At 39.5% G+C, this 27145-nt stretch overlaps 1 protein-coding gene across 1 annotated transcript in view; it reads right to left on the bottom strand.

Moving 5' to 3' along the window:
• ADAMTS19 (ADAM metallopeptidase with thrombospondin type 1 motif 19) overlaps nt 1–27145 on the bottom strand; it is a 574573-nt gene that overhangs the window by 75830 nt on the left and 471598 nt on the right. Inside the window, exons 17-18 of the mRNA XM_053701647.1 lie at nt 17195–17352; nt 12311–12464 (exon numbers count right to left, since the gene is read on the bottom strand). Coding sequence (XP_053557622.1) covers nt 12311–12464; nt 17195–17352 — 312 coding nt within the window. The remainder of the gene's footprint in view (nt 1–12310; nt 12465–17194; nt 17353–27145) is intronic.

The following is a 27145-nucleotide window of genomic DNA, read 5'->3' as shown; positions in this document are numbered from 1 at the left end:
TACCAATACCAAAGCTAAAGTACACGGATGACGGGAGGGACAGGCAGGCTCTTTATACGGAAGGAACCACTGCCTGAAGAACCTTTCTCCTAAAAACAGCCTCCGAAGAAGCAAAAGTGTCAAATTTGTAAAATTTGGAAAAAGTATGAAGAGAAGACCAAGTTGCAGCCTTGCAAATCTGTTCAACAGAAGCCTCATTCTTAAAGGCCCAAGTGGAAGCCACAGCTCTAGTAGAATGTGCTGTAATTCTTTCAGGAGGCTGCTGTCCAGCAGTCTCATAGGCTAACCGTATTATGCTACGAAGCCAAAAGGAGAGAGAGGTAGCCGAAGCTTTTTGACCTCTCCTCTGACCAGAATAAACGACAAACAGGGAAGACGTTTGTCGAAAATCCTTAGTTGCCTGTAGATAAAATTTCAGGGCACGGACTACATCTAGATTGTGTAGCAGACGTTCCTTTTTCGAAGAAGGATTAGGACACAAAGATGGAACCACAATCTCTTGATTGATATTCCTGTTAGTGACCACCTTAGGTAGGAACCCAGGTTTAGTACGCAGAACTACCTTGTTTGAATGAAAAATCAGATAAGGAGAATCATAATGTAAGGCAGATAACTCAGAGACTCTTCGAGCCGAGGAAATCGCCATTAAAAACAGAACTTTCCAAGATAACAACTTGATATCAATGGAATGAAGGGGTACAAACGGAACCCCCTGTAAAACATTAAGAACTAAGTTCAAACTCCATGGTGGAGCAACAGTTTTAAACACAGGCTTGATCCTAGCTAAAGCCTGACAAAAAGCTTGAACGTCCGGAACTTCTGACAGACGTTTGTGTAAAAGAATGGACAGAGCTGAAATCTGTCCCTTTAAGGAACTAGCGGATAAACCCTTTTCTAAACCTTCTTGTAGAAAAGACAATATCCTCGGAATCCTAACCTTACTCCATGAGTAACTCTTGGATTCGCACCAATATAAGTATTTGCGCCATATCTTATGGTAAATCTTTCTGGTAACAGGCTTCCTAGCCTGTATTAAGGTATCAATAACTGACTCAGAAAAACCACGTTTTGATAAAATCAAGCGTTCAATTTCCAAGCAGTCAGCTTCAGAGAAATTAGATTTTGATGTTTGAAGGGACCCTGGATCAGAAGGTCCTGTTTCAGAGGTAGCGACCAAGGTGGACAGGATGACATGTCCACTAGATCTGCATACCAAGTCCTGCGTGGCCATGCAGGCGCTATTAGAATCACTGATGCTCTCTCCTGTTTGATTCTGGCAATCAATCGAGGAAGCATCGGGAAGGGTGGAAACACATAAGCCATCCCGAAGGTCCAAGGTGCTGTCAAAGCATCTATCAGAACTGCTCCCGGATCCCTGGATCTGGACCCGTAACGAGGAAGCTTGGCGTTCTGTCGAGACGCCATGAGATCTATCTCTGGTTTGCCCCAACGTCGAAGTATTTGGGCAAAGACCTCCGGATGAAGTTCCCACTCCCCCGGATGAAAAGTCTGACGACTTAAGAAATCCGCCTCCCAGTTCTCCACTCCCGGGATGTGGATTGCTGACAGGTGGCAAGAGTGAGACTCTGCCCAGCGAATTATCTTTGATACTTCCATCATTGCTAGGGAGCTTCTTGTCCCTCCCTGATGGTTGATGTAAGCTACAGTCGTGATGTTGTCCGACTGAAACCTGATGAACCCCCGAGTTGTTAACTGGGGCCAAGCCAGAAGGGCATTGAGAACTGCTCTCAATTCCAGAATGTTTATTGGTAGGAGACTCTCCTCCTGATTCCATTGTCCCTGAGCCTTCAGAGAATTCCAGACAGCGCCCCAACCTAGTAGGCTGGCGTCTGTTGTTACAATTGTCCAGTCCGGCCTGCTGAATGGCATCCCCCTGGACAGATGTGGCCGAGAAAGCCACCATAGAAGAGAATTTCTGGTCTCTTGATCCAGATTCAGAGTAGGGGACAAGTCTGAGTAATCCCCATTCCACTGACTTAGCATGCACAATTGCAGCGGTCTGAGATGTAGGCGTGCAAAGGGTACTATGTCCATTGCTGCTACCATTAAGCCGATCACCTCCATGCATTGAGCTACTGACGGGTGTTGAATGGAATGAAGGACACGGCATGCATTTTGAAGCTTTGTTAACCTGTCTTCTGTCAGGTAAATCTTCATTTCTACAGAATCTATAAGAGTCCCCAAGAAGGGAACTCTTGTGAGTGGAAAGAGAGAACTCTTCTTTTCGTTCACCTTCCATCCATGCGACCTTAGAAATGCCAGTACTAACTCTGTATGAGACTTGGCAGTTTGAAAGCTTGAAGCTTGTATCAGAATGTCGTCTAGGTACGGAGCTACCGCAATTCCTCGCGGTCTTAGTACCGCCAGAAGAGCACCCAGAACCTTTGTGAAGATTCTCGGAGCCGTAGCCAATCCGAATGGAAGAGCTACAAACTGGTAATGCCTGTCTAGAAAGGCAAACCTTAGATACCGGTAATGATCTTTGTGAATCGGTATGTGAAGGTAAGCATCCTTTAAATCCACTGTGGTCATGTACTGACCCTTTTGGATCATGGGTAAAATTGTCCTGAATAGTTTCCATTTTGAACGATGGAACTCTTAGGAATTTGTTTAGGATCTTTAAATCCAAGATTGACCCGAAAGTTCCCTCTTTTTTGGGAACCACAAACAGATTTGAGTAAAACCCTTGTCCTTGTTCCGACCGCGGAACCGGATGGATCACTCCCATTAATAAAAGATCTTGTACGCAGAGTAGAAACGCCTCTTTCTTTATTTGGTTTGTTGACAACCTTGACAGATGAAATCTCCCTCTTGGGGGAGAGAATTTGAAGTCTAGAAGGTATCCCTGAGATATGATCTCTAACGCCCAGGGATCCTGGACATCTCTTGCCCAAGCCTGGGCGAAGAGAGAAAGTCTGCCCCCCACTAGATCCATTCCCGGATCGGGGGCCCTCGATTCATGCTGTCTTAGGGGCAGCAGCAGGTTTCCTGGCCTGCTTGCCCTTGTTCCAGGACTGGTTAGGTCTCCAGCCTTGTCTGTAGCGAGCAACAGCTCCTTCCTGTTTTGGTGCAGAGGAAGTTGATGCTGCTCCTGCTTTGAAATTACGAAAGGAACGAAAATTAGACTGTCTAGCCTTAGGTTTGGCTCTGTCTTGAGGCAGGGCATGGCCTTTACCTCCTGTAATGTCAGCGATAATTTCTTTCAACCCGGGCCCGAATAAGGTCTGCCCTTTGAAAGGTATATTAAGCAATTTGGATTTAGAAGTAACGTCAGCTGACCAGGATTTTAGCCACAGTGCTCTGCGTGCCTGAATGGCGAATCCGGAATTCTTAGCCGTAAGTTTAGTTAAATGTACTACGGCATCTGAAATAAATGAGTTAGCTAACTTAAGGGCTTTAAGCTTGTGTGTAATCTCATCTAATGGAGCTGATTGAAGTGTCTCTTCCAGAGACTCAAACCAAAATGCTGCTGCAGCCGTGACAGGTGCAATGCATGCAAGAGGTTGCAATATAAAACCTTGTTGAACAAACATTTTCTTAAGGTAACCCTCTAACTTTTTATCCATTGGATCTGAAAAGGCACAGCTATCCTCCACCGGGATAGTGGTACGCTTAGCCAAAGTAGAAACTGCTCCCTCCACCTTAGGGACCGTTTGCCATAAGTCCCGTGTGGTGGCGTCTATTGGAAACATCTTTCTAAATATCGGAGGGGGTGAGAATGGCACACCGGGTCTATCCCACTCCTTAGTAACAATTTCAGTAAGTCTCTTAGGTATAGGAAAAACGTCAGTACTCGCCGGTACCGCAAAATATTTATCCAACCTACACATTTTCTCTGGTATTGCAACTGTGTTACAATCATTCAGAGCCGCTAACACCTCCCCTAGTAATACACGGAGGTTTTCCAGCTTAAATTTAAAATTTGAAATATCTGAATCCAGTTTGTTTGGATCAGAACCGTCACCCGCAGAATGAAGCTCTCCGTCCTCATGTTCTGCAAATTGTGACGCAGTGTCTGACATGGCCCTAATATTATCAGCGCACTCTGTTCTCACCCCAGAGTGATCACGCTTACCTCTTAGTTCTGGTAATTTAGCCAAAACTTCAGTCATAACAGTAGCCATATCCTGTAATGTGATTTGTAATGGCCGCCCAGATGTACTCGGCGCTACAATATCACGCACCTCCCGAGCGGGAGATGCAGGTACTGACACGTGAGGCGAGTTAGTCGGCATAACTCTCCCCTCGTTGTTTGGTGAAATATGTTCAATTTGTACAGATTGACTTTTATTTAAAGTAGCATCAATACAGTTAGTACATAAATTTCTATTGGGCTCCACTTTGGCTTTAGCACATATAGCACAGATATCTTCCTCTGAATCAGACATGTTTAACACACTAGCAAATAAACTAGCAACTTGGAAATACTTTTCAAGTAATTTACTATAATATGAAAACGTACTGTGCCTATAAGAAGCACAGAAAAAGTTATGACAGTTGAAAATTAATAAACTGAAAAGTTATAGCATCAAATCTTTGTAAAAAACACAATTTTAGCAAAGGATTGCTCCCATTAGCAAAGGATAACTAACCCTGATAGCAGAAAAAAAAAAAAAAAAATACAGAAATAAACGTTTTTTTATCACAGTCAACTACAATCTCACAGCTCTGCTGTGAGTGATTACCTCCCTCAAAACAAGTTTTGAAGACCCCTGAGTTCTGTAGAGATGAACCGGATCATGCAGGGAAGACAATAAACTTCTGACTGAATTTTTTGATGCGTAGCAAAAGCACCAAAAAAGGTCCCTCCCCCTCACACATAACAGTGAGAGAGATCAGTAAACTGTCATAAATTAAATAAAACGACTGCCAAGTGGAAAAAAATAGTGCCCAAAACATTTTTTCACCCAGTACCTCAGAAAATTAAACGATTTTACATGCCAGCAAAAAACGTTTAACATTAATAAATTGAGTGTTATTAAAAAGCCTGTTGCTAGTCCCTGCAAATTAGGCTAAAATTTTATGCATACAGTATAATTCCAGTGAAGTGCCATTCCCCAGAATACTGAAGTGTAAAATATACATACATGACAGCCTGATACCAGTTGCTGCTACTGCATTTAAGGCTGAGTTTACATTATATCGGTATGGCAGAATTTTCTCATCAATTCCATTGTCAGAAAATAATAAGCTGCTACATACCTCTTTGCAGATTAATCTGCCCGCTGTCCCCTGATCTGAAGTTTACCTCTCCTCAGATGGCCGAGAAACAGCAATATGATCTTAACTACTCCGGCTAAAATCATAGAAAAACTCAGGTAGATTCTTCTTCAAATTCTACCAGAGAAGGAATAACACACTCCGGTGCTATTATAAAATAACAAACTTTTGATTGAAGGTATGAAACTAAGTATAACCACCACAGTCCTCTCACACATCCTATCTATTCGTTGGGTGCAAGAGAATGACTGGTAATGGCAGTTAGGGGAGGAGCTATATAGCAGCTCTGCTGGGTGAATCCTCTTGCACTTCCTGTTGGGGAGGAGTTAATATCCCATAAGTAATGGATGATCCGTGGACTGGATACACTTAACAAGAGAAATATATATATATATATATATATATATATATATATATATATATATATATATATATATAAAGGACATTACCCTGTAAGTGAAGAAGATTGGAATGTAAAATATCAAAGTAAATATACAGTAAAACACACATAAACACATAAGTATACATATATAGATATATAATAAACAAATAAGTACAAAAATCACTTGGTATATTGGTAATAATAAGAATAAAAAGTGAAAACTAAACAAATCAAATGTGGTCAAATACAATTTTAAGGATATGTGTAATCGGTGAAGTCCTCCTCAATCTATGGCCTAGATTTAGAGTTCGGCGGTAGCCGTCAAAACCAGCGTTAGAGGCTCCTAACGCTGGTTTTGGCCGCCCGCTGGTATTTGGAGTCAGTGATTAAAGGGTCTAACGCTCACTTTGCAGCCGCGACTTTTCCATACCGCAGATCCCCCTACGCCATTTGCGTAGCCTATCTTTTCAATGGGATCTTTCTAACGCCGGTATTTAGAGTCGTTTCTGCAGTGAGCGTTAGAGCTCTAACGACAAGATTCCAGCCGCCTGAAAATAGCAGGAGTTAAGAGCTTTCTGGCTAACGCCGGTTCATAAAGCTCTTAACTACTGTACCCTAAAGTACACTAACACCCATAAACTACCTATGTACCCCTAAACCGAGCTCCCCCCACATCGCCGCCACTCGATTAAAAATTTTAACCCCTAATCTGCCGACCGCCACCTACGTTATACTTATGTACCCCTAATCTGCTGCCCCTAACACCGCCGACCCCTATATTATATTTATTAACCCCTAATCTGCCCCCCACAACGTCGCCGACACCTGCCTACACTTATTAACCCCTAATCTGCCGAGCGGACCTGAGCGCTACAATAATAAAGTTATTAACCCCTAATCCGTCTCACTAACCCTATCATAAATAGTATTAACCCCTAATCTGCCCTCCCTAACATCGCCGACACCTACCTTCAATTATTAACCCCTAATCTTCCGATCGGAGCTCACCGCTATTCTAATAAATGTATTAACCCCTAAAGCTAAGTCTAACCCTAACACTAACACCCCCCTAACTTAAATATAATTTACATATAACGAAATAAATTAACTCTTATTAAATAAATTAATCCTATTTAAAGCTAAATACTTACCTGTAAAATAAACCCTAATATAGCTACAATATAAATTATAATTATATTATAGCTATTTTAGGATTAATATTTATTTTACAGGCAACTTGGTATTTATTTTAACTAGGTACAATAGCTATTAAATAGTTAAGAACTATTTAATAGTTACCTAGTTAAAATAATTACAAATTTACCTGTAAAATAAATCCTAACCTAAGATATAATTAAACCTAACACTACCCTATCAATAAATAAATTAAATAAAATACCTACAATTACCTACAATTAACCTAACACTACACTATCAATAAATTAAATAAACACAATTGCTACAAATAAATACAATTAAATAAACTAGCTAAAGTACAAAAAATAAAAAAGAACTAAGTTACTAGAAAATAAAAAAATATTTACAAACATAAGAAAAATATTACAACAATTTTAAACTAATTACACCTACTCTAAGCCCCCTAATAAAATAACAAAGCCCCCCAAAATAAAAAATTCCCTACCCTATTCTAAATTAAAAAAGTTACAAGCTCTTTTACCTTACCAGCCCTGAACAGGGCCCTTTGCGGGGCATGCCCCAAGAAGTTCAGCTCTTTTGCCTGTAAAAGAAAACATACAATACCCCCCCCAACATTACAACCCACCACCCACATACCCCTAATCTAACCCAAACCCCCCTTAAATAAACCTAACACTAAGCCCCTGAAGATCTTCCTACCTTGTCTTCACCATACCAGGTTCACCGATCCGTCCTGGCTCCGATATCTTCATCCAACCCAAGTGGGGGCTAGACATCCACTGAAGAAGTCCAGAAGAGGGTCCAAAGTCTTCCTCCTATCCGGCAAGAAGAGGACATCTGGACCGGCAAACATCTTCTCCAAGCGGCATCTTCGATCTTCTTCCATCCGGTGCGGAGCGGGTCCATCTTGAAACAGGCGACGCGGATCCATCCTCTTCTTCCGATGTCTCCCGACGAATGACGGTTCCTTTAAGGGACGTCATCCAAGATGGCGTCCCTCGAATTCCGATTGGCTGATAGGATTCTATCAGCCAATCGGAATTAAGGTAGGAATTTTCTGATTGGCTGATGGAATCAGCCAATCAGAATCTAGTTCAATCCGATTGGCCGATCCAATCAGCCAATCAGATTGAGCTCGCATTCTATTGGCTGATCGGAACAGCCAATAGAATGCGAGCTCAATCTGATTGGCTGATTGGATCAGCCAATCGGATTGAACTTGATTCTGATTGGCTGATTCCATCAGCCAATCAGAAAATTCCTACCTTAATTCCGATTGGCTGATAGAATCCTATCAGCCAATCGGAATTCGAGGGACGCCATCTTGGATGACGTCCCTTAAAGGAACCGTCATTCGTCGGGAGACATCGGAAGAAGAGGATGGATCCGCGTCGCCTGCTTCAAGATGGACCCGCTCCGCACCGGATGGAAGAAGATCGAAGATGCCGCTTGGAGAAGATGTTTGCCGGTCTGGATGTCCTCTTCTTGCCGGATAGGAGGAAGACTTTGGACCCTCTTCTGGACTTCTTCAGCGGATGTCTAGCCCCCGCTTGGGTTGGATGAAGATATCGGAGCCAGGACGGATCGGTGAACCTGGTATGGTGAAGACAAGGTAGGAAGATCTTCAGGGGCTTAGTGTTAGGTTTATTTAAGGGGGGTTTGGGTTAGATTAGGGGTATGTGGGTGGTGGGTTGTAATGTTGGGGGGGGGTATTGTATGTTTTCTTTTACAGGCAAAAGAGCTGAACTTCTTGGGGCATGCCCCGCAAAGGGCCCTGTTCAGGGCTGGTAAGGTAAAAGAGCTTGTAACTTTTTTAATTTAGAATAGGGTAGGGAATTTTTTATTTTGGGGGTCTTTGTTATTTTATTAGGGGGCTTAGAGTAGGTGTAATTAGTTTAAAATTGTTGTAATATTTTTCTTATGTTTGTAAATATTTTTTTATTTTCTGTAACTTAGTTCTTTTTTATTTTTTGTACTTTAGCTAGTTTATTTAATTGTATTTATTTGTAGCAATTGTGTTTATTTAATTTATTGATAGTGTAGTGTTAGGTTAATTGTAGGTAATTGTAGGTAGTTTATTTAATTATTTTATTGATAGGGTAGTGTTAGGTTTAATTATATCTTAGGTTAGGATTTATTTTACAGGTAAATTTGTAATTATTTTAACTAGGTAACTATTAAATAGTTCTTAACTATTTAATAGCTATTGTACCTAGTTAAAATAAATACCAAGTTGCCTGTAAAATAAATATTAATCCTAAAATAGCTAAAATATAATTATAATTTATATTGTAGCTATATTAGGGTTTATTTTACAGGTAAGTATTTAGCTTTAAATAGGATTAATTTATTTAATAAGAGTTAATTTATTTCGTTATATGTAAATTATATTTAAGTTAGGGGGGTGTTAGTGTTAGGGTTAGACTTATCTTTAGGGGTTAATACATTTATTAGAATAGCGGTGAGCTCCGATCGGAAGATTAGGGGTTAATAATTGAAGGTAGGTGTCGGCGATGTTAGGGAGGGCAGATTAGGGGTTAATACCATTTATGATAGGGTTAGTGAGGCGGATTAGGGGTTAATAACTTTATTATTGTAGCGCTCAGGTCCGCTCGGCAGATTAGGGGTTAATAAGTGTAGGTAGGTGTCGGCGACGTTGTGGGGGGCAGATTAGGGGTTAATAAATATAACATAGGGGTCGGCGATGTTAGGGCAGCAGATTAGGGGTACATAGGGATAACGTAGGTGGCGGCGGTTTACGGAGCGGAAGATTAGGGGTTAAAAGTGTAATGCAGGGGTCAGCGATAGCGGGGGCGGCAGATTAGGGGTTAATAAGTGTAAGGTTAGGGGTGTTTAGACTCGGGGTACATGTTAGAGTGTTAGGTGCAGACGTAGGAAGTGTTTTCCCATAGGAAACAATGGGGCTGCGTTAGGAGCTGAACGCTGCTTTTTTGCAGGTGTTAGGTTTTTTTTTCAGCTCAAACAGTCCCATTGTTTCCTATGGGAGAATCGTGCACGAGCACGTTTTTGATGCCGGCCGCGTCCGTAAGCAACTCTGGTATCGAGAGTTGCATTTGCGGTAAAAATGCCCTACGCTCCTTTTTTGGAGCCTAACGCAGCATTTGTTTTAACTCTCGATACCAGAGTTAAATTTATGGTGCGGCCAGAAAAAAGCCCGCGGAGCGTTAACAGCCCTTTTACCGCCGAACTCCAAATCTAGGCCTAAGTGATTCAAGTGGTTTCTCGCCTCAAAAACAAGAAAAAGAAAATATAGTGCAATATTTTTTTTTAAAAGGAGATAAGGCTCTAGGTTTAGATGCACACCTGGTTTTATACTGCCAGGTCCCCAGTATAACACCAATCGCAGGTCGCTGCTTTAGGTAAATAGCTTTTTATTTAAAAACATAAAAATTCTTTAAAAGCCACACATGACTACTCATACATATAGTCACTTGGGTATCTGTCCACGTGCAATGCTTTAGTGGAAGTGATATTCCAACCCCTTCTCAGATGTAGGTAGTTGGCGTGCCTGATAGCTATGCTAACCCTCGCCGGGTAAGTGATAAACACTTGATACCTGTCCTGGTCACTTTTTTGTAAGAGTGTAGTAGTGGTCTTCGCTGATGTTCCGACTTATGTTTCGCCTTAAGCATACAGCTTTTTAAAGGAAGTGGAAGATTCCACTTCCTTGAAAAAGCCGTACACTTACGTAGGATGTTAGTTGTTTTTTTCACTTTTCGCGCTCGATTGAAGTGATTACATTGCTGGTTATTGCTACCATATGCTCGCAGTAGCAATTAGTGCTTATAAAATTAACCAGAGACCAGATCTCTGGTTAATTTTATAAATGTGCCCAAATGCCCCCAAAATACAGTGTAGTGTATTCTATTGAAGAAAAAAAGAAAACTAGCATTTTTTATTTTTTAATAAAATAACTGCACTAGGCAGTATTTTGGGGTAAAGTTGGCGGGAGTGGGGTGTTGGAAAAATATAGCACTGAAAAGTGCCTTTACATTGCGGTCTTCAGGAAATTGTGTGTTCCCAGTAAATATATATGTATATGCTTATATACATATATATTTATGTTTTAATATGTGTATATAATCATATACATATATATTTACAATTTGTTGCCATTGCTGTGCGACTTACTCCCTTCGCTGCCCTAGTTTTCATGCCGTCTCTGATGGTATGAGAACGAGGCTCCCGTTGGAGCCTATAGAAATGTTCTCTCATGAGCGCAATGCTTCCCAGCAATGCAAATGTGAGCTCATGTTCACATTGCTGTCAACTTGTAATACCAGCGCACATTAGCGTGTGCTGGTATTACTCAGTGGAGCACAAATATTTAGCGCGTCACTTGTAAGCTGGCCCTTAATTTGTAGAAAATGGTACATTTATCTACTATCTATTTAAACAGAAAATAAGATTTGCTACTTTGAACATTAAAATATCATAAGCAAAAAAGAAAAAAATATGAATCAACTGTTTTTTTAATTAGCCACAAAGCTCTATCATCACAAAACATTTCATAAACTGATCTTCATCTATATTAGCTGTAGAAATAACAAACCATCTGTAATAGGGGTGGGCAGCTATTTCATTGCATTTGAATATTGGTCTCATTCATTCAATATGAATGTAAAATATCTGCCTAACAACCCACTTCCACTTAAAATAAATGTCAGAGATTGAAGATCTTACCCGGGCAGGATATGAGCTGCACTTAGAAGTCTGGGGTTAGAGCAGTCAATATCATAAAGTTCATGTCCTGAGATTAGCGCTACTATGGAGGAAGGGTGCTCTATAACTAGCGTGGTGGTTGACTATGCTGACATATATTATGTTCTATGGTAGCGCTATATGTGGTGACAACATTGGAAATAGCCTTGCAACATTATTGGCACTAGAAGTTACAGGAAATTTTAATAGGCCTGTAATGCATCATTTTGTGCTAGGCTATTTTGTCATGAAGACCCTGATATTTCTGTTCCTTATTTGTTTATTCTAGTTTGACCCCAGATTGTTTTTTGGACCATGCTACCTGCTTGCGTCTCTGTACTTTTGCTTGTCTTGGAATGATAACAAGGTTGATTAGGTACTGATTATGGAATTACTATTCTGTTTGCTTCTCTTGCTTTGTTGCCTGGTTATATTAAAATGTTAAACATTTAAATGAAAAAACATTGACAGGATAAATCTCCAGGAAAAATTTGGTTTACCATTCAAATGTCCAAATACCCCTAAAAAGGAATATTTGTTTACAGTTTACATTAATATTAAACTAGTTTACTGGACACTTTGTAGAGATGAACAATTATTCATCCTTTAATTATAATCATTAGTTAAATTTGTTATTGCAATATTTTATGCATATAAAAATAAATACATATAAATTAAAACAAAACAAAAAACTACAAAGAACTATAAAGATGACAAGCTGTAGTTAAACATCATATATGGATAGATGGATTAATGGATACTAGACTGTGTTTTTTTATTTTTATGTATAAATCAAAACATATTTACCTCCTCCACAAACAGCATCACAGTCTTCCCAGCCAGAATGTGTCCACATAAATAACGGTTCATTCACTTTAACTCTACGATTCTCTTGACCAGGGTCTACAGGAATTGTATATTCATAATGAAGACCATAATTCTGATCATGAAATAGCAGCACCTGTAAAATTCACAGAAATAAAAATTTGGCACATTAGGCAACCTAAAGCAGTGTTTCTCAACCTCGTTCCTCAAGTACCCCCAACAGGCCAGGTTTTCATTATAGCTAAACCAGTGCAGAGGTGAAATAATCAGCTGATGGGTGAGAGCAGGTTAGTAACCATGGTTACTTATCAGCTGATTACTTCACCTGTGCACTGGTTCAGCTATAATAGCCTGTTGGAGATACTTGAGGATTGCAGTTGACAAACACTGACCTAAAGTGTCTGAAAGTTTGCAAACTGGGCTGAGAACTAGAGAAAAATTTAAAGCCCCTATGTGTATGCAGTTTATTGGGGAGACTTATGTTTTATTTATTTGGAGCTAGATTAGCAATGGAGCACAATTAACTTGTGGTTTTACAAGTGGATAGTTAAAAATGTTACTGTGCTCTTATAAAAATGTTTAGAGCTAAAGATACCTCAGCAATGCCAGCGCATTGGTAAAAAAAAGTTTCCTTCATCAATTAAAAATAAATAATATATATTTTAAAAACAATATTTATTGTATATACATATTCAAATAAACATTCAAGAATAAAAAGATACGTAAAAATGCAACAATGTTTAAAAGTCCTAGTAGTGCATGATCTAATCTAAATCCTGTTGAGTTTGCACACATAAGCCCGACATGAGTACACTAATTATTCATGTATTCAAGGTGCATTATGAATTTATTAAATATAAAATATTTTAAAATATTAATAATTATTATAAATAATTATAGATGTACTAAAATATTTTAAAAAAATCAATAGAATATCTATCTATACACGCTGTATGTGTGTGTATATATATATATATATATATATATATATATAAAATATATATATATATATATATATATATATAAAATATATATATATATATATATATATATATATATATATATATATATATATATATATATATATATATATATAAAGAGACAAAGTGCACTCCTAACTTGCAGAACCAGGCCTTGCGTGCAGCAAACAAGGTATCAAGTAAAAGCAGAAGGAAGCGCACTCCAAAGAGCTTGTACTAAATATTCACCAATAAAGGTGAATATTTAGTACAAGCCCTTTGGAGTGCGCTTCCTTCTGCTTTTACTATATATATATATATATATATATATATATATATATATATATATATATATATATATATATATATATATACTACAGTAACTATAATTATTATTATTTTTTCAATGTTTCTATTCAATATTTACATAACGCGCCTTAAGATAACTAATTCTTTATGTGCGCTAACACGACACAGCGTTAACCCAACAACGTTATGCATATTTTACAATCCTATGATCTTCACATAGAAAAAAAAAGTTCTTTTTATTTTCAAATAGATTGAAATTATATATATATATATATATATATATATATATATATATATATATATATATATATATATATATATATTATACTATAGCCTGTAATGAGTGTCTGGATTCTGGATAAAGGTATTTTGGACCATTCCTCCTTGCAAAACATCTCCAGTTCAGTTAGGTTTGATGGTTACCGAGCATGGACAGCCCACTTCAAATCACCCCACAGATTTTCAATGATATTCAGGTCTGGGGACTGGGATGGCCATTCCAGATTATTGTACTTGTTCTTCTGCATAAATGCCAGAGTAGATTTTGAACAGTGTTTTGGGTCGTTGTCTTCTTGAAATATCCAGCCCCGGCGTAACTTCAACTTTGTGACTGATTCCTCAACATTATTCTCAAGTATCTGCTGATATTGAGTGGAATCCATGTGACCCTCAACTTTAACAAGATTTCCAGTACCGGCATTGGCCACACAGCCCCACAGCATGATGGAACATCCACCAAATTTTACTGTGGGTAGCAAGTGTTTGCTGTGTTTTTTTGCCGCCATGCATAACGCCCCTTGTTATGACCAAATACCTCAATCTTTGTTTCATCAGTTCACAGCACCTTCTTCCAAAATGAAGCTGGCTTGACCAAATGTGCGTTTTCATACCTCAAGCGTGTGTGCAGAAAAGGCTTCTTCCACATCACTCTCCCATACAGCTTCTCCTTGTGCAAAGTGCGCTGAATTGTTGAACGATGCACAGTAACACCATCTGCAGCAAGATGATGTTATAGGTCTTTTTTGTGGTGGTTTGTGGGCTGTTTTTGATCGTTCTCACCATCCTTTGCCTTTGTCTCACCGATATTTTACTTGGCTTGCCACTTCTGGCCTTAACAAGAACTGTGCCTGTGGTCTTCCATTTCCTCACTATGTTCCTCACAGTGGACACTGACAGCTTAAATCTCTGCAATAGCTTTTTGTAGCCTTCCCCTAAACCATAATGTTGAACAATCTTTGTTTTCAGGTCATTTGAGAATTGTTTTGAGGCCCCCATGTTGCCACTCTTCAGATGAGAGTCAAAGAGAACAACAACTTGCAAATGGCCACCTTAAATACCTTTTCTCATGATTGGATGCACCTGTCTATGAAGTTCAAGGCTTCATGGGCTTACCAAACCAATTGTGTGTTCCAATTAATCAGTGCTAGGTAGTTACAGGTATTCAAATCAACAAAATGACAAGGGTGCCCAGATTTATGCACCTCTCTAATTTCATTTTGATGCATATTGCACATTTTCTGTTAATCCAATAAACCTCATTTCACTACTGAAATATTACTGGGTCCTTCAGTTATTTGATAGATCAAAATGAAATTGCTGATCCAAACACCCAATTATTTATAAATGAAAATCATGGAAATTGTCAGGGGTGCCTAAACTTTTGCATACAACTGTATATATATATATCTCTGTGTGTTGTATTAATTTGTTTTGTAATTTTCCCTATGGTTCTTGCACCCAGACCTGTCTGGGGTTAACTGCTTGTGGCTCTGGGGACAGCACAGCTTCCTGTGAGTGCCAGTGGCACCCAGGGCTGAGCATGTTGCAGGGTCATGGGATGTGTACCCGGTCCGGTATGAGAGTGCAGTTCCCTTCCGTGTTTTGTATATGTCTAGGGTGGTTACATATTCCTGTGCACCCTTCCCTTGTTTTCAGTTTGTTTGGATTTGAAAGCTTGCATTGTGTGGCTGTTTTAGGGTCTCAGGTATTGGAGAGGACCTTGACGTGGTACCTGAGCTTGTCCCATTTGGCCAGATGCGGTGACTAACCTTTCCATTTTTGCTTTTAAATCTTAGCTGAGAGCTTGTAAGTGAGTGCTGGGTTTTCTCTGTGTGTTGTATTAATTTGTTTTGTAATTTTCCCTATGGTTCTTGCACCCAGAACTGTCTGGGGTTAACTGCTTGTGGCTCTGGGGACAGCACAGCTTCCTGTGAGTGCCAGTGGCACCCAGGGCTGAGCATGTTGCAGGGTCATGGGATGTGTACCCGGTCCGGTATGAGAGTGCAGTTCCCTTCCGTGTTTTGTATATGTCTAGGGTGGTTACATATTCCTGTGCACCCTTCCCTTGTTTTCAGTTTGTTTGGATTTGAAAGCTTGCATTGTGTGGCTGTTTTAGGGTCTCAGGTATTGGAGAGGACCTTGACGTGATACCTGAGCTTGTCCCATTTGGCCAGAGGCGGTGACTAACCTTTCCATTTTTGCTTTTAAATCTTAGCTGAGAGCTTGTAAGTGAGTGCTGGGTTTTCTCTTTGTGTTGTATATATATATATATATATATATATATATACTGTATATATATGTATATGTATATATATATATATATATATATATATATATATATATATATATATATATATATATATATATATTTGCAGTCAAATACATGGCCATGTGCTATATACCTAAGTTTAATGAAAACTACACTAACTACCTCAGGAGATATAGTCTCAACAGCTGATAGCTGGTGAGACAAACATGGCCACTACCCACCTCACAACCTGCACTTCGTCGATTTAAACTATTTTTAGTTTCAGTGAGCGCACTCTCTGTGCAGTGCAGGCCCACATCAAATAGTGCCTTCTCCAGCCTCAGTAATATGCCGATGAGCAGCGATGTTGACGATGCGGGTGCTGACATCACACTCCCATTGACCTCTATGGGAAAGACATCGCTGGTCGCCAGTATTGCTTGTTTACGCCCCTTTTCTTTGAATATCTCTACAGATCGTTGGACTGAGAGGCCGAAGAGGCCAGTAAGGCAGTTTCTCGACAGTCTGTCGATGCTTTGAATATCAGGGCCAGAGAGAGAATTTAGAATTTGAATGAGAAGGTTATGAAGGTAGAGAGGTGTATTGGGGAAGCATAAAGTTAGTATGTATGTGTTTGTTGGGGAGGCCAGAAATATAAGGAAATGAGAATAAAATAAGGTGAAACAAAAATACAGAAAAATTTAAGTTAAATATCACCAATATCTTAATGGATGGAACATGGTTTATTTTTTAGTTTAGTTTCAGGTAAGCTGATAATATAGATAAACAGGGAGAAGCACCAATCAGAGCCTCTGTATATTTTGTGAATGGCATTGGGGATGTGCAAAAATATACAAATCTTAGAGTTATATTTGGAATAAGGAAGATTTAAAAAAAAAAAAAAACTATAACACTGCAAAGTCTGAATACATAGTTAACTGGGGATGAATAGACATTTCTTGCTTTTATGTCCCTTTAAACTAAAAACGATGCAAATGATTACAAGTGTAAATGTACAAATGTGGAATTTCCTTTTGAATACTACCATTTCCTTAACAATCTTATTGTTACCAAAATATGTAGAGGAGATGTCGTTGGACCTTTCGCAGAAATCTTTTCCCACAGACCTCTTCTAATATAATGCACAGTTGTTCCGGCCATCTGAAATGCTCCTGGCTCTTCAATTTTCCAGTCATCATTAATAGTCTGTTTGCTGGCATCCCTGAGAGCTACAGAAAACAGAATACTATAAATACTTAAAACATAAAGCTTACAGATTTGATTGGTGGTTAATTTTGGAGATTTGTGGTTAATTTTGCAATTTTGCAATAAAAAATGATTGTATGTATGTATCAATAATAATATGCAAGGCATGTTAAAGTTACATTAAAGACTTTTGAGATTGTAATAGAAAAATATTTAATTATGTTCAGTAAAAAAAAAAATGTGATTTACTTTCATTATTTATTTAATCCAATTCCCCTGTAATTAAATTCTGAAAATAGTGGCTTTTCCAATTCCTCCTCAGGCTATACCCATGAGCCAGTGTCACTACTGTGCCATTATATAGTGCTGGGTGTTATTATACTGATGCAGATACCACTGATCCTATAACCGTCCCTCCTCTGGCCATACCCATGTGCCAGTGCCACTACTGTGTCATTATATAGTGCTGGGTGTTATTATACTGATGCAGATACCACTGATCCTATAACCAGCCCTCCTCTGGCTATACCCATGTGCCAGTGTCACTACTGTGCCATTATATAGTGCTGGGTGCTATTATACTGATGCAGATACCACTGATCCTATAACCAGCCCTTATCTGGCTATATCCATGAGCCAGTGTCACTACTGTGCCATTATATAGTGCTGGGTGTTATTATACTGATACAGATACCACTGATCCTATAACCAGCCCTCCTCTGGCTATACCCATGAGCCAGTGTCACTACTGTGCCATTATATAGTGCTGGGTGCTATTATACTGATGCAGATACCACTGATCCTATAACCAGCCCTTATCTGGCTATACCCATGAGCCATTGTCACTACAGTGCCATTACATAGTGCTGGGTGTTATTATACTGATGCAGATACCACTGATCCTATAACTGTCCCTCCTCTGGCTATACCCATGTGCCAGTGTCACTACTGTGTCATTATATAGTGCTGGGTGTTATTATACTGATGCAGATACCACTGATCCTATAACCAGCCCTTATCTGGCTATACCCATGAGCCATTGTCACTACAGTGCCATTACATAGTGCTGGGTGTTATTATACTGATGCAGATACCACTGATCCTATAACTGTCCCTCCTCTAGCTATACCCATGTGCCAGTGTCACTACTGTGTCATTATATAGTGCTGGGTGTTATTATACTGATGCAGATACCACTGATCCTATAACCAGCCCTTATCTGGCTATACCCATGAGCCATTGTCACTACTGTGCCATTACATAGTGTTGGGTGTTATTATACTGATGCAGATACCACTGATCCTATAACTGTCCCTCCTCTGGCTATACCCATGTGCCAGTGTCACTATTGTGTCATTATATAGTGCTGGGTGTTATTATACTGATGCAGATACCACTGATCCTATAACCAGCCCTCATCTAGCTATACCCATGTGCCAGTGTCACTACTGTGTCATTATATAGTGCTAGGTGTTATTATACTGATGCAGATACCACTGATCCTATAACCAGCCCTCCTCTGGCTATACCCATGAGCCAGTGTCACTACTGTGCCATTATATAGTGCTGGGTGCTATTATACTGATGCAGATACCACTGATCCTATAACCGTCCCTCCTCTGGCCATACCAATGTGCCAGTGTCACTACTGTGTTATTATATAGTGATGGGTGTTATTATACAGATGCAGATACCACTGATCCTATAACCAGCCCTTATCTGGCTATACCCATGAGCCATTGTCACTACAGTGCCATTACATAGTGCTGGGTGTTATTATACTGATGCAGATACCACTGATCCTATAACTGTCCCTCCTCTGGCTATACCCATGTGCCAGTGTCACTACTGTGTCATTATATAGTGCTGGGTGTTATTATACAAATGCAGATACCACTGATCCTATAACCGTCCCTCCTCTGGCTATACCCATGTGCCAGTGTCACTACTGTGTCATTATATAGTGCTGGGTGTTATTATACTGATGCAGATACCACTGATCCTATAACCAGCCCTTATCTGGCTATACCCATGAGCCATTGTCACTACTGTGCCATTACATAGTGTTGGGTGTTATTATACTGATGCAGATACCACTGATCCTATAACTGTCCCTCCTCTGGCTATACCCATGTGCCAGTGTCACTATTGTGTCATTATATAGTGCTGGGTGTTATTATACTGATGCAGATACCACTGATCCTATAACCGTCCCTCCTCTGGCCATACCCATGTGCCAGTGCCACTACTGTGTCATTATATAGTGCTGGGTGTTATTATACTGATGCAGATACCACTGATCCTATAACCAGCCCTCCTCTGGCTATACCCATGTGCCAGTGTCACTACTGTGCCATTATATAGTGCTGGGTGCTATTATACTGATGCAGATACCACTGATCCTATAACCAGCCCTTATCTGGCTATATCCATGGGCCAGTGTCACTACTGTGCCATTATATAGTGCTGGGTGTTATTATACTGATACAGATACCACTGATCCTATAACCAGCCCTCCTCTGGCTATACCCATGAGCCAGTGTCACTACTGTGCCATTATATAGTGCTGGGTGCTATTATACTGATGTAGATACCACTGATCCTATAACCAGCCCTTATCTGGCTATACCCATGAGCCATTGTCACTACAGTGCCATTACATAGTGCTGGGTGTTATTATACTGATGCAGATACCACTGATCCTATAACTGTCCCTCCTCTGGCTATACCCATGTGCCAGTGTCACTACTGTGTCATTATATAGTGCTGGGTGTTATTATACTGATGCAGATACCACTGATCCTATAACCAGCCCTTATCTGGCTATACCCATGAGCCATTGTCACTACTGTGCCATTACATAGTGTTGGGTGTTATTATACTGATGCAGATACCACTGATCCTATAACTGTCCCTCCTCTGGCTATACCCATGTGCCAGTGTCACTATTGTGTCATTATATAGTGCTGGGTGTTATTATACTGATGCAGATACCACTGATCCTATAACCAGCCCTCATCTAGCTATACCCATGTGCCAGTGTCACTACTGTGTCATTATATAGTGCTGGGTGTTATTATACTGATGCAGATACCACTGATCCTATAACCAGCCCTCCTCTGGCTATACCCATGAGCCAGTGTCACTAATGTGCCATTATATAGTGCTGGGTGCTATTATACTGATGCAGATACCACTGATCCTATAACCGTCCCTCCTCTGGCCATACCAATGTGCCAGTGTCACTACTGTGTTATTATATAGTGATGGGTGTTATTATACAGATGCAGATACCACTGATCCTATAACCAGCCCTTATCTGGCTATACCCATGAGCCATTGTCACTACAGTGCCATTACATAGTGCTGGGTGTTATTATACTGATGCAGATACCACTGATCCTATAACTGTCCCTCCTCTGGCTATACCCATGTGCCAGTGTCACTACTGTGTCATTATATAGTGCTGGGTGTTATTATACAAATGCAGATACCACTGATCCTATAACCGTCCCTCCTCTGGCTATACCCATGTGCCAGTGTCACTACTGTGTCATTATATAGTGCTGGGTGTTATTATACTGATGCAGATACCACTGATCCTATAACCAGCCCTTATCTGGCTATACCCATGAGCCATTGTCACTACTGTGCCATTACATAGTGTTGGGTGTTATTATACTGATGCAGATACCACTGATCCTATAACTGTCCCTCCTCTGGCTATACCCATGTGCCAGTGTCACTATTGTGTCATTATATAGTGCTGGGTGTTATTATACTGATGCAGATACCACTGATCCTATAACCAGCCCTCATCTAGCTATACCCATGTGCCAGTGTCACTACTGTGTCATTATATAGTGCTGGGTGTTATTATACTGATGCAGATACCACTGATCCTATAACCAGCCCTCCTCTGGCTATACCCATGAGCCAGTGTCACTACTGTGCCATTATATAGTGCTGGGTGCTATTATACTGATGCAGATACCACTGATCCTATAACCGTCCCTCCTCTGGCCATACCAATGTGCCAGTGTCACTACTGTGTTATTATATAGTGATGGGTGTTATTATACAGATGCAGATACCACTGATCCTATAACCAGCCCTTATCTGGCTATACCCATGAGCCATTGTCACTACAGTGCCATTACATAGTGCTGGGTGTTATTATACTGATGCAGATACCACTGATCCTATAACTGTCCCTCCTCTGGCTATACCCATGTGCCAGTGTCACTACTGTGTCATTATATAGTGCTGGGTGTTATTATACAAATGCAGATACCACTGATCCTATAACCGTCCCTCCTCTGGCTATACCCATGTGCCAGTGTCACTACTGTGTCATTATATAGTGATGGGTGTTATTATACTGATGCAGATACCACTGATCCTATAACCAGCCCTTATCTGGCTATACCCATGAGCCATTGTCACTACTGTGCCATTACATAGTGTTGGGTGTTATTATACTGATGCAGATACCACTGATCCTATAACTGTCCCTCCTCTGGCTATACCCATGTGCCAGTGTCACTATTGTGTCATTATATAGTGCTGGGTGTTATTATACTGATGCAGATACCACTGATCCTATAACCAGCCCTCATCTAGCTATACCCATGTGCCAGTGTCACTACTGTGTCATTATATAGTGCTGGGTGTTATTATACTGATACAGATACCACTGATCCTATAACCGGCCCTCCTCTGGCTATAACCATGTGCCAGTGTCACTACTGTGTTATTATATAGTGCTGGGTGTTGTTATACTGATGCAGATACCACTGACCCTATAACCAGCCCTTGTCTGATTATATGCATGTGGCAGTGTCACTACTGTGTCATTATATAGTGCTGGGTGTTATTATACTGATGCAGATACCACTGATCCTATAGCCGGCCCTCCTCTGGCTATACCCATGAGCCAGTGTCACTACTGTGTCATTATATAGTGCTGGGTGTTATTATACTGATGCAGATACCACTGATCCTATAGCCGGCCCTCCTCTGGCTATACCCATGAGCCAGTGTCACTACTGTGTCATTATATAGTGCTGGGTGTTATTATACTGATGCAGATACCACTGACCCTATAACCAGCCCTTGTCTGACTATACCCATGTGCCAGTGTCACTACTGTGTCATTATATAGTGCTGGGTGTTATTATACAAATGCAGATACCACTGATCCTATAACCGTCCCTCCTCTGGCTATACCCATGTGCCAGTGTCACTACTGTGTCATTATATAGTGCTGGGTGTTATTATACTGATACAGATACCACTGATCCTATAACCGGCCCTCCTCTGGCTATACCCATGTGCCAGTGTCACTACTGTGTCATTATATAGTGCTGGGTGTTATTATACTAATGCAGATACCACTGATCCTATAACCGGCCCTCCTCTGGCTATACCCATGTGCCAGTGTCACTACTGTGTCATTATATAGTGCTGGGTGTTATTATACTGATGCAGATACCACTGATCCTATAACCGGCCCTCCTCTGGCTATACCCATGTGCCAGTGTCACTACTGTGTCATTATATAGTGCTTGGTGTTATTATAGTGATGCAGATACCACTGATAATATAACCGGCCCTCCTCTGGCTATACCCATGTGCCAGTGTCACTACTGTGTCATTATATAGTGCTGGGTGTTATTATACTGATGCAGATACCACTGATCCTATAACCGGCCCTCCTCTGGCTATACCCATGTGCCAGTGTCACTACTGTGTCATTATATAGTGCTGGGTGTTATTATACTGATGCAGATACCACTGATCCTATAACCGGCCCTCCTCTGGCTATACCCATGTGCCAGTGTCACTACTGTGTCATTATATAGTGCTGGGTGTTATTATACTGATGCAGATACCGCTGATCCTATAACCAGCCCTCCTCTGGCTATACGCATGTGCCAGTGTCACTACTGTGTCTTTGTATAGAGCTGTGTGTTTCTATACTGATGCAGATACCACTGACCCTATAACCAGCCCTCCTCTGGCTATACCCATGTGCCAGTGTCACTACTGTGTCATTATATAGCGCTGGGTGTTATTATACTGATGCAGATACCACTGACCCTATAACCAGCCCTTGTCTGGCTATACGCATGTGCCAGTGTCACTACTGTGTCATTATATAGCGCTGGGTGTTATTATACTGATGCAGATACCACTGACCCTGTAACCAGCCCTTGTCTGGCTATACGCATGTGCCAGTGTCACTATTGTGTCTTTGTATAGAGCTGGGTGTTATTATACAGCTGCAGATACACATCCAGTATTTCACTCAGGCTTTTATTTATTCCATAACTTATCACCCAATATCGCTAGCAGTCTCTTGACAAGCCACTAACTTTATTCACACTACATATTTTTTTTTTCCTATTATTTAATCAGAAAGAAAAGATATACTAAGGTTGTCGCGGACCCTGCAAGGGCTAGTCACGGACACCATTGTCCGTGTACGGACACCTTGCCTATCCTTGATGATGCGAATCTCCGTTCCACCACATCCCAAAGGTGCTCTATTGGATTGGGATCTGGTGACTGTGGAAGCCATTAGAGTACAGTGAACTCATTGTCATGTTTAAGAAACCAGTTTGAGATGATTTGAGTTTTGTGACATGGTGCCTTATCCTGCAGGAAGTAGCCATCAGAAGAAGGGTACACTGTAGTCATAAAGGGATGGACATGTATTTTATAGATGCTAAAACTTTACTCTAATTTCTTCAAACAACTAATATAAAATATAAAAATATGTCTACATATTGGATTCCCTTTACAATGCAGCAGATATTGCTATGGAGTCCTTGCAGGGCAGCCTCGCTTTACACCCTTTTCACCACCTCTGAGGTTGCGGAGATAAATCATTCCAAACTCACTTGTCTAAGTAATTGGTAGTCACACAAGAGCAAGGGACAGAACTACACAAGCAAATGCTTCTGCAGTAGCAAATACAGGCAGTGGACTTACAATGTCCACTGCCCGTTCACTGCAGCATATGTTAGTACAGGGGGGCCTATAATTCTCAGGCTAATTTTTGCTTGTAATATGTTTCTTAATCTGGTATTTATTTACTATTTAATGTTCTTTTAAGCAGGATGACCATTAAGAATGTTCTCAGGACAACACAGAAACATCCATTTTGATGAAATTATTATAAAGCAAATCCAGCACAATTGTATGAATTTTCCATATGGATCTTTATTAACCCCTTCCACGCTGAGACATTTTACACCTCTGTGCAGAAGCCATTTTAACACTCATGAAATTTAACGTCAATTCTAATAATTTTCCTGAGAGTTTTTACAGGAGAACTATACAGATACAGCAAATATGAGAACACATTGTCACCAAAGTGTTTTACTTAATTTTTTATAGCACACATTATTTTAATGTAAGGCTTTTTTTAAAATATACATTTTTAAATCACTTTATGGTTGCAAATTTTAAATCTATTCACTTTTAGAAAAAACAGCATTTAGGATTCAGCAACTCTGTTTTGCAATAAATATAAGTAAATGAGACTTAGATGATAACATTATTTATTTATTTATGTGTTTTTTGTTGTTTAGTTTACATTATTGTAGCTCTCCCAAACAGATTAGAGGTTCAGGTGTGTCAGAGACATGATGTCTAAGGAGTGGTCATGTAAACAATGATACATTGAGGGCTTATTTAAGATTTGTCTTGTATTGTATTGTATTAGAAGCCTGATGAAACAGTGCTTAGCTGTGATCCACTTTTGTTTTGTTTTTATACGCGAAGAAGTATGGGATCATTTTGAAATGTTTAAGGATCTTTGCAGTGGGCGGACAGGGTCCTCTCTTACCGGCAGCCACAAACTGTTTGTTTTTAAACATTTGTCATTTGACATTATAACATTTATTTTACCTCTTAAACGCTTTGCAGCTGAAATTAATAATAATAATAATTAATATTTAATAATAATTAAAAAATTAATAATGAATTAATTAAATTTCTACTCTATTCTATACAGTATTATGCTATGTTTGTATCTTTCTTTCTTGCATGAATCTGGGGAACTCTGTCAACCACTCTCCATACTCCTGAGGCAGTTAAGATTCTCACCATTGCATGAAAGATCTACAGAGAGTCCAATGATGCCATTGAGTATAAAGATCTCTTCCCCACACCTGAACAAGACGTGGAAAAAAGAATTAAGAAAATAGTACTCTGGAGGACAAAGATAAAACCACCTTTACCCACACAGAGCAGACAGCTTACCTCATAAGGATTGAGGTCATATCTGGTAAGCAGGAAGTCTTTTACAACCTTATTGAATACGCTATCCACAACAAGAAATCAACATTAACTAGGTCTAAAAGAAAAAAAGTTCTATATATATCAGAGAAATATATACTATAGCAGAGCGTCATCTTATTATTATTGATTGCTCTTTCCTTACCATTTCTAACAGTGACATGGGTACACTGTGTCAATACTGAGGCAGCACGCTATTTAAGTTTTGTTGTACTATATGCGGTGCATATATATGCCTTTCTCATAACAAATTCGACTATTTCTACATAAACCAAACAGTGATATCCATCATTACCAATATTAAAGTAGGATAGTACAAAGGCAAAACACACCTCATAAACTAATACACTGAAAAAACATATCATATTGTAAGGGTTGAGCGCAGGTGATTTTTCTTGATTAACATATATATATATATATATATATATATATATATATATATATATATATATATATATATATATATATATATATATATATATATATATATATATATATATATATATATATATATATAGGCAAAATGAGTCAGTTGCACTCTCACAAACAATTTTCCAAGGGCCAGGGTGCTAGAGTAGGTGAAATATAGTAGAGAAGAAAACAGCACTCTCTGGACTTAAATTTAAACAGATAGTTTAATAGGTAATATTAAAGTATCTGTTTAAATTTAAGTCCAGAGAGTGCTGTTTTCTTCTCTACTATATATATATATATATATATATATATATATATATATATATATATATATATATATATATATATATATATATATATATATATCATAGAAAATAGAGAACCGCACTCATAGGTCTTTGTGAAAATACATCTTAGTTTTTAATACATATATGACGTTTCGGGGTTTCCGCCTTTATCAAACATAACAAATACAATACACATACCTTGCTTTATACCCCAACACCCAAATTGACATTCAGCTCTATCCGGTGGGACTTCCGGTAGCGTCTCCTCAATGCAACCACGCATGCGCCAAGCAGCGCTATGGAAGCCCATACGGACCAACTGTTGGAAATCAAAAGACAAAAAGAACCGTTACTAGGCAACAGAGCCTAACAAAAGTTTAACAATACCGAACATCCTTGTGCAGCTATTTTCGTATACAATCGGATAAATCCTTGAATTAATAGACTATATAATCTCAATTATGCATACTTATCCCATCTAATTTTACTTAAATACAATATATTATCTTTGGTTTCTGCTGAGTTGAAATACAAGTTGACATGCAGTTGTGATACCATTGATTTCTTGGACTTAAGAATTACCAAGCAGGCAAGCAGATTGAATACTGAGCTTTTTTCAAAACCCACAGATCGGAACTCCATGCTACTATATACCAGCTGCCAAGAGAGCGTTACCAAGTTCACAATTTTGTAGAGTGGTAAGAAATAATTCCACAGAGGAGGGCAAATTGAAACAATTGGAAACCATGTATCAGAAGTTTCAAGAAAGACAATATGAACAACACGTCATTGAGAAAGCATATCAAAG

The sequence above is a fragment of the Bombina bombina genome, chromosome 2, assembly GCF_027579735.1.
Source record: "Bombina bombina isolate aBomBom1 chromosome 2, aBomBom1.pri, whole genome shotgun sequence".
Lineage (NCBI taxonomy): Eukaryota > Metazoa > Chordata > Amphibia > Anura > Bombinatoridae > Bombina > Bombina bombina.
This window is presented reverse-complemented; position numbering and strand designations above follow the sequence as displayed.